The sequence below is a fragment of the Gavialis gangeticus genome, unplaced genomic scaffold (assembly GCF_001723915.1).
Source record: "Gavialis gangeticus isolate Ggan-Ray unplaced genomic scaffold, GavGan_comp1, whole genome shotgun sequence".
NCBI lineage: Eukaryota > Metazoa > Chordata > Crocodylia > Gavialidae > Gavialis > Gavialis gangeticus.
The window spans coordinates 102,614,698-102,624,137 of record NW_017729025.1 but is presented as its reverse complement, the minus strand read 5'-3'; the positions used below and the strand labels follow the sequence as shown (position 1 = coordinate 102,624,137).

The 9,440-nt window shown below is 42.9% G+C and overlaps 1 protein-coding gene across 1 annotated transcript in view; it reads left to right on the top strand.

The window, feature by feature from the left end:
• The first annotated feature begins 319 nt into the window (after positions 1-319).
• The window catches only part of API5 (apoptosis inhibitor 5), a 28,061-nt gene continuing 18,940 nt past the window's right edge, over positions 320-9,440 (top strand). Inside the window, exons 1-7 of the mRNA XM_019519368.1 lie at positions 320-486; positions 1,757-1,918; positions 2,683-2,776; positions 3,933-3,998; positions 4,467-4,618; positions 4,997-5,203; positions 7,152-7,256. Coding sequence (XP_019374913.1) covers positions 418-486; positions 1,757-1,918; positions 2,683-2,776; positions 3,933-3,998; positions 4,467-4,618; positions 4,997-5,203; positions 7,152-7,256 — 855 coding nt within the window. The 5' untranslated portion in view covers positions 320-417. The remainder of the gene's footprint in view (positions 487-1,756; positions 1,919-2,682; positions 2,777-3,932; positions 3,999-4,466; positions 4,619-4,996; positions 5,204-7,151; positions 7,257-9,440) is intronic.

The window sequence follows — 9,440 nt, the reverse complement described above, 5'->3', positions numbered from 1 at the left end:
AAACCCCCCCCCCCCCCAAAAACAAACATCTTTCCCAAAACAAAAATTCCCCCAAAAACAAAAAAGAAAAAAAAAAGGAGGGAGACACTCTTGTGCATTCGCTGTCAAACTGATCCTCCCCGCCGTGGCGGGTGAAAGGAGGAAAAACACGCCTTTACCTTCCCTGCAGCGGCGGAGGTAGTGGGAGAAGACAGCCACGCCGGGTTCCCTCCTCTCCCGCGCATGCGCCATTTGGCAGAACGGCCATCGCTTCCCCGCGGTTGCAGGGCAGAGCGGAGGAGGCCGCCGCGCCGGCAGGGAGCGCTGTGGCGGCGCGGACGCTCTCTGCCTGCTCGACGGCGTAGTGCGAACAGAGGCCCGAGCAGCGGCAGCGGCCTGGGTCCCGTTCCAGGCTCCCGGCGCCGCCCTCCCCGCACCATGCCCACCGTGGAGGAGCTCTACCGCAACTATGGGATCCTCGCCGACGCCACCGAGACCGCCGGCCAGGTGGGGCCCGGCCGCGGCCCGCAGGCCACGCTCTCCGTTGCGGCCCCGGCCTTAGCGGTCCTGCCCTGCCCCGTAGGGCGGCCTTTGTCGGGCCGGGGGGGCCTCCCCGCGCAGCTCCTTCCAGGCGTCGGGGCCCGGGGACGGAGCCAGCTGGCGGAGGCCTCCCGCAGAGCCCGGGCCGGGGCTCAGCTCCCGCGCCACCAGCCCGAGAAACCCCCGGGGGGTGGGCGCCGAAGTGGCCCCCAGGGGCTTTGTGTCAGGGGTCTGTCCCAGGTCGTTGCCCCAGAGGGAACAGCCGGTCAGTTATTTTCCCCGTAAGCCGCACAAGAGCGAAAACCAAGAGGTGGCGCTTTCAGGTGGTCTCAGAAGGTCGAGAGCCACTGATCCAAGTTAACATAGGAGCAAAAACGATGCTGGTCCAAGCTGACAGGGTGCAAGAAGCGTCCGGGGGGGGGGGGTTACTAGTGAGTGAGAAGGCCTCCAAAGCAATTTATTTTAAAGTGCATGGGGATCGCATAACGTTCAAGCAAGGAGTATGCATCTTAGAAATACTCTTCTCAGGTGGTGAATAAGGAGTATGCATCTTAGAAATACTCTTCTCAGGTGGTGAATTAGGAATCGGAGGGAGCCTTCACCTAGCTCCAGTTGGCAGCTGTTCTTAGGGAGCTGAGGATGAACGTGGGAGTAGAATTTGACTTTTTAAATGAATATGCTTAAAGCGACACCTGGGCGAGAGAGGATCAGCAACTGAATGTCAAATTTCTGAGAGAAACCAGTTAGTTTGGTTTTCATTTCACCTTGTCGGTACAAATTCTGTCCTCGCTTCCCTCCGCAACTTCCTTGATGTTAATCCTGGTCTTGCAATAATACGCAACCCTGTCAACCTGGTGCATCGCATGTGTGTCAGGGTCTGTTCATGTAGATGTGTCTGTGGGATTCAGTTGTAAAATAAGTGGTTAGCATTATTCAGTTGAAGGTGATTTATTGCTCATGTTGGTTATAATATTCTTTTACCCAAGTCAATAGAATTAGGATGCTTTAATGTCAGTCATCATTGTCCAAAATGCAAAACAAAGTTTTGAATGTTGCTTTTTCTTTAATAGTCAATAGTTTATAGTATTTTGTTGCTGATGACTAACTAGATTATTAATATTTTTTTACAAATAGGATGCTGCTCTATTGATGGATAGAAAGCAGCTGAAGGTAAAATGTCTTCTTTTTTTGTACCAGAGAAAAAACCCAACATGCTCTCTGCTGTCTTCTCTTCCAGCATAAAGATGCTTACCAAGTGATCTTGGATGGTGTGAAGGGAGGAGCCAAGGAGAAGCGACTAGCAGCTCAGTTTATTCCTAAATTCTTCAAGCATTTCCCTGAGCTGGCAGATTCAGCTATCAATGCCCAGCTGGACCTCTGTGAGGATGAAGATGTTTCTGTAAGGACAAGCGGTAGACAGTTTGTAGCAAGTTGCTACAAGTCATTGATGCTCTGTTTTCTTAATAGCCCTTTATGTATATAAATTTTCTTTCAAAAATGCTTTTTTTAATATTTAGATATTTCAAAACTCCTTTCTGTTATATAATGTAATCAGATTCACTTAAGTGCTTTTTTTATTTAATCCAAGTGGTTCTGGTCACTTTGTATGATATAGATGCCTATAACTAGGCAGATAAATGTCACTTGCAACACTGAAAATGCTTATGTTAGCATCAAACCTGAAGCTTGTTCATTTCATTTGTCCTCTTCTCTCACCACATAAATCTTCCTCATTGTCTTTTTGCTCATTCTTTTTAATAAAAGGGGAGGTTCTCTAGCCAGAGACCAAAGTAAATATTTATTGCACATACATAATATATTTTTTATGACAAAGCACTTTATGGGCGTGAAGCCTAACATTTGGGAGGTAAAGAAATAGTGTTTTTATTTACACATGGGAAACATGAAGCCCCAAGAAATTAAGGTACTGACCCTCAGAAGTCTTAAGCAGTTCTGGCTCCAGTTGTCTAACTAAAAATTGGGGCAAAGTTTTTAGGATATGGATCTAGAAGCACAAAATAATTAAATATGAATGTTTTCCTTCTGAGGAGCTGCTACTTTGTTTTTTCTTCTGCACTTAGAGTCACAACCTGAATCTGCTGTAATAGCATGAGAACATTTTGCCTGCTTTCTTCAGATGGTGACAGTATTTCTTTTTGACAGATCCGACGCCAAGCAATAAAGGAACTGCCTCAGTTTGCCACTGGAGATAATCTTCCAAGGGTAGCAGACATACTGACCCAACTTCTTCAGTCAGGTACACTATATAGTAATTTACCTGTCTGTTTCTTTTTAGCCTGCACTTCTGAGAGAGCATGTATATTGTGGCTAGTTATAAAGCAGTTATTTTTTAACTAAGCTGTTCAGTTTTCAGAACAATTAGCCACCGTTGCCTTTCTGTCCTACTTTTGCTCTAATTCTTTTCTCCCAATATTTGCTTGTCATATTGGCAGAATATGCTAACCCCTGCTTTGGCTAGGAAGAGGCCAACTGTCCTAACTTAATGCAAAATGATTTATGGTTCTTTAGGTATTTTTTGCCTATCTTGACTGGAAGCATTTTTTGTTGTGGTTTTTTTTTTTTTTCTTCCCCCCACATCAGGAGACAATGAAGTTTCACATACTAGTGTCCAGAGTCCCTCGAAAATCAAGTGTTCCTGAGCATGACCTTTAATTATTATTTCATTAATCCTGAAGGCATTTGCAAAATTGTCAGTACACAATAATTTAAAATATTAAACTTAATTCAGTTTTATATGTACTGTTGTGCTGATTGTTTACTGAATACTCTGAATTAATGTTTAAATGCACAGTAAATTAGAAATGCATCTCAAAAATACTTCTATTTTAATAATGATTTTAATAAAATTCTCTTTTGATACAAATTAAAATGAATGTAGTATAAAATGGAGTGTTGTTGCCGTGATGGTCTAGAAAATAAGCAAGCAGTAAGGCTTCTTTAACAAGACCTTTTATTGAACCAACTGTATAGTTGGAGGAGATTTAGACAAGCTTTCAGGCACAAAATGCCCTTCATGTCTGAGAGTGGAAGATTTCAAAGTTCTAAAATAAATCTGTAATTGGTTTTACATTGATTTATCAGTTGTTTTTACTTTGGTTATTATTGGTTTAGTCACTTAAAGTGAAATATTAAATATTTCCTTTTTTTAAAAGTTTATTGATTTTAAAGCTTTATTTTGTTTTTGACTATCATGACAGTTTTCTGTTTGTTTGGCAAATACACAATTTAAAGATTTAATGCCAGTAATGATTTGTTGTTTGTTTGTTTGTTTTTATTAAGTATAAAACAAAATGCTCCTCTTGAAACTAAAGTGTTTTCCTTTTAGTTGTTCGTTCCTTTCTGCATTTGAGCTCTTCAGAGATGGGCATGACTGTATTTTTTTCTCCCCCCAGATGATTCTGCAGAATTCAACTTGGTGAACAATGCTCTGCTGAGTATATTTAAGATGGATGCTAAAGGTAAAGGACAAAATAACATGTTTATTGTTTTAACTGGGGTGCCTACAGATGCATGTACATGTCACTTTCAGCCCTGAAAATCCAAGTGCCTTCCAATCCCTGGTAGGTACGTGAATTTAACTTGGATCTGCTGTAGGGCAGTAGATGTCACATCTTGCTCTTTCATGTTGAAGATGCATTTAAGCTCTTTGGTACATATATAACTACACATCTGTTACACTTTTGTTTCACAATAGCACCCAAAAAGTGTTATGTTCTAGGCAAACATATTGAAAGCATTATCCTTTTCCAAAATAATAGCTATACAGCTGTATGCTGACTTTTTTTTTTAAATAGTAATGTTAAAATAAATTTTAGAATTTTTTTTTTTTAGGAGCTTTTCTCTGAAAAGAAAATTTATGAAACAAAATTTGTTTTATACAACATTGTGGGATAGTTTACATTAACTGAGCTGTGTTTCTGTTTCAGGGACATTGGGAGGCTTATTTAGTCAGATTCTTCAGGGAGAGGATATTGTGAGAGAACGAGCCATCAAGTTCCTTTCTACAAAACTCAAAACCCTGCCTGAGGAAGTGCTAACAAAGGAAGTAGAGGAGTTCATATTAACTGAATCAAAGAAAGTGAGTGTCACAACTTGTTTCTGAAGTGGATTTTGTTAAATCAACTTTTTACAATGGTAATGTTTCCAGATTTTGCTTAAAAGTTCCATGCAGTAAGTAAGTTAAGAATACTTGATTAAAAAAATTACTGGTCAAGTAAAATAAGCCCTTAGTCTCAATGCCATTTGTCACACTGAAACCCTGTATTTATTTTAACCCAGAAAGAGTATACAGACGGTATTGCACCCTCTGCCTTTATCAGTGGGGGTGTTTTGTGCAGGAAGCTGAAACTGAATGTTTCAATAGTTACACTGTTTGCCCGCTAAACTGAAATAGGGAATGCGTATTACAAATGGCCCCAGTGGAAAGCTTTGTTCTGTTTTTTGTTTTTATCTTAAGGTTCTGGAAGATGTGACTGGTGAGGAATTTGTTCTGTTCATGAAGATACTATCTGGCTTAAAAAGCTTACAGACAGTAAGTGGAAGGCAGCAACTGGTGGAACTGGTGGCTGAGCAGGCTGACCTAGAGCAAACATTTAATCCATCTGATCCAGATTGTGTGGACAGACTTTTGCAGTGCACTCGGCAAGCAGTACCACTCTTCTCGGTATGCATTGCTTTCTTTTCTGTTGATTGTGTCATCACAAAGTTTCCGTCAGTGTCCTGACATCATTAAAATGTCATAGGTAGTCTTTTAGAAATGTTTTATTTGGAATCAGAAAAAACAATAATACTTTAAACATTTTAGTGAATCTAGTTGATGCACTAGACTAGGACTTAGTTGTGTATATAGCTTTGCTGTGCCTTCCTTTGTGAACTTCATTGAGTTACTTGATCTTTCCAAATACTCCCATCCGTAAAATGAACAATCATCAAATGTTGATGGTTTCCATCACTGTTGCCTGTTTTTTCATATGTTCTTACATCCAAGAGACTTGACAGTCTAGATTGGTATCTAGGGGTATTTGTAGCACAGAAGGACCTGAGCAGCTTCTGAAACATGTTCAGCAGAACATTGTCACCTTTTGCTGGCCTTGCAAGGGAAAGTCATTCAAGGCAATACTTAAAGGCATAGACAAGGCTGGCCAAATGACATAGCTGAGACAGTTTTCATGGACAGGCTTTATGTTTGTGCCTGGAGAAAAGCTTTTCTCCCAGCAAAAAGAGCATACAGCCATTCAAGGGAATTCTTGTGGAATATAACTGGCTCTTCTGCAGGAAGGGTAAATTATTTCTCACCTAGAAGGTGTCATCCCTCCCGGTACTCCTGGATGTTGTGGTCATCCAGTATTCAAAGAGAAGGGAGGGAGGGAGAGCACTGCCTCCCTGAAAGCCTGTGCAGGAGCAAGCACTATCAAGGAGCCCTGTAGGGACTTGTCCTTGGACAATCCTTCTGCCCTCCACCCACCCCAGATTCAGCTGATTGGCAGGAAGTCAGATGCATTCTTCTGCAACAGAAACCTTCCTCGACTCTGGGAGGGCTCCAGCCTGAGACAGCTGCCTCCTGCTCCCTGCACTCCTCAGGGTTGAACACAGTGAATGGGGCAAAGTCTGTTTCCCTCCAGCCCTGCTACTTCCCTCATCACTCGGTTGGTGCAGTCTACCAGGGTTGTCTGTTGACAGCCTATTGCCTGTGGCTTTCTGTTGTCCCCTTCCCTGGCAGGAGAAGGGGGCAGACTATCAATCAGTGGGTTCCCATAAGGGAAAGGGTGACCCAAGGAGCAGCCCTCTAGTGCCCTCTGACTAGAAAGCTCTGCTATGTAGCTCTCTAGCCACGGGGTTGGAATGCATGTACACTCAAACTCCTGAGCCATTTTTTCTACTGCTAAAAAATTCACATAAATTATTAACAGTAGAATGAATTGCCTGTCCATGGATACACAGAGTACCACTTCTGCAGAGAGGTACTTCACCTGAATTTTAGCCTATTTCTCATAGCATCTTAACACTGGCACAGGGCAGGCAACAGGGATAACCTCTAATAAAAGTCCTTGGATACTTTTTATTAATTGGAGATTGTTACAAGATTCCAAACTACTCTGCAGACAGAAATAGTGCATATCTTTCAGGTATTCTATAAGCTGTGCCTGATACCTTATCCCTGACCTTGCACTGTCCATTCCCAGCTGACACAGCTGAGTTTGGATCTTTTGCTTGCCCTCTGCTTCACTTGGTGAAGGTTAAGATCATTAAAAAACACTTCCTGTAGTAGGAAGAGGCTGAGTGTCTGATAGTACCTTGTGACAAAATTTAAGCATTAATTAATGTTCACTGCAAAGCAAATTGTAACATTTTAAAGCCCATTTGCTATAAAAAGAAACAATTATAGATTGGAAGAAAATGTACTCATGAAGTATTTTAAATTCATTGTCTTTGCACTGAATTTTAGCTAACTGGAAGAGGCTCTTAATTTGGAGGTAGAAAGGAGTGAGGAGCGACTAAGTATAAAAACCAGATAGAGTAGGCAGAAGATCTCTACTCGGGCAGCTAAAGTAGAAAAATCCCTGTAGATCAGAGCTGTGTGGTAATCTCATTGTCTTCATTAAATTTTATAGAAAAATGTTCATTCCACAAGATTTGTTACTTACTTCTGTGAGCATGTGCTGCCAAACCTCAGCTCGCTCACTACCCCAGTGGAGGGCCTGGATATCCAGTTAGAGGTAAGTCAAGTCTAACACATGCATGAATTCAGTTACTTGTAAAATTAGGCTTGTTCCAAAATGGTGTTTAATTTTCAGCTTTTAGGAACCAACTCTCTTCAGGAAAGACTTCCAACCTACTACTATAGCTTGCACAAATTAGGGATCTTTTTCTGAAGCATTTGGCAGTAGGCACTAATTTGAGGCAAGATTCTAGAGGGGGTGGAGTAATTTAGTAGTGACTATGCTGCTGTAAAAGCCTAAAATATAGCTTTTAAAAAATACTTCTTTATTTGATGTGCGCCTTTGTGCTGCCTTGGTGCCTTAGGCAAGGGAATAATTATACCTGTACAGTTCATTTTAACCAGTGCTGCAGTTTCGGGTGCTTGGTGTGGATCTTATTGTAGGTACATGTGTACTTTAATCATGTAATACTATATATTTTGACTAGTAAAGTCCATTTTAAGGCTTCATGAAAACTTTTCCTCTTTGTTCTTCCATATGATGGCTTAAAGTCTTGCCTGCTCTGCCATTCCCTCAATTTCTTTTTACCACGCCAAACAGCAAGATGGAAGTATCCTCTATTTTTTTAGCTCAGGCTAAAATTCAAAACCTGCAAATTGTCAGAGCCACTTACGTGAGAAGATTTTAATTGCCAAGACCCTACACCAATGGATTTATTGGTGATGCTATCCAGGTCCACCTATGCATTGTGTGCACACACTCAGCATTCTTCTGTGATATTGTGGTTGATTTGAAGTCTTCAGGCCTGGTCTCTCGCAGGATGGATCTGTTCTCTTAAAGGAGAGACAGATGTCTATTCTGTTTGGAGGAATTGCACATTCAGAGCAGATGCTTGATATGCTTATCCTTTATCTATATCTTGTGATTCACAAAATATGAGACTGAAGTTCCATCTTCCAGGACAATCCAGGAATCCTGTTAATGGATAACCCAACATTATCTAGTGCTTCCTAAAGTACATTGGGAGCACTTAAGACCACCTTGGAGACACCAAGGTTGAGGAGAAACCTAGTGCTGGCATCAGCACCAAAATTCATCTGTTCTTTGATGCTGAACTTGAGCATGGGTAAGGACACTTGGGAAGAAAGTCAAAACATCACTCTGTGTACTTTAATAGAGATAGGTGCAGTAAAGCCTTGGGGAGAATTCTTCCACCTTCCCACAGTGTCAAGGGAGGGAGAGGAGTATACTGTGATGCATAAAATCCGCTGTTAATTCTCACCTTGGTATCTACTCCAGCTATAAGAGATAAGGACCTGGGCAGAGCCAGACCTATTATTGATACTAAGATTTAGAGTATCACTAGTACAAACTCTGGTACCAAAAAGCATGTTATGCTTTGGTGGCCCACAGAGGGCATTTCCTCATTACTGTCACTGAGAAATATATTTCCTTGATCATTAAAATGTGTGTATTCTCCATGAGAGGTCTGCTCTCACTTCCACCAAAGGTCTGTCGACACTGTTGGGGGCATCCTTTCTGGTTAGTCCTTGCTCACATGCACCAAACCCAGGAATGCAGCAGTGCCCCACCATCTCCATCATCAGTTTCTCTCAATATCTCTCTACACTGTGCTTAATAGGGGCAGCCATGGAATGGTTTTACTGCTGTATTTCCAGGCTTTGTTCATGTGTGGCCCAGTCAAAATACAGTCCTGTGTGCATCACATGCAAACTTTACAGCAGTGGTCACCAACTGGTTGATCAGGATCAACTGGTGGATCCCAGAGCCTCTTGCAATCGATCCTGGGCTGGGAGGACTGAGCATGCTTGCATATGCACGTGCCTCACCCCCATAGCCCAGCAGGTCGGTCGGTGGGGGAAGGGAAGAGGTGGGGGCCAGAGTGCAGGAACAAGCTGGTGAAGGGGGCCCCAGCCGGATGGGTGGTCAGAGGATCAGGCTCAGGCAACTCATCCGGGGGAGAACAGGACTCCCGCCACTGTGTACACCGTCGTGGAGGCCCCAGGGGGCATAAGCCCTGCCATCTGTGCCCAGTGGAAGCGGCTGCCACTGCAGGCTAGGCTTTCTGCCCCAAGCCTTGCTTTAGCTGGCCCAGGAGCGGCTCGACATCACGTGCAACCTGTCCTGGGCTGGTCTTCGTCCCCTGCCCACCCAGCAATCAAATGCACGTGGTGTTGGGCCTCTTTCAGGACAGCTGCAGCAGGGCTTGGGGCACAAAGC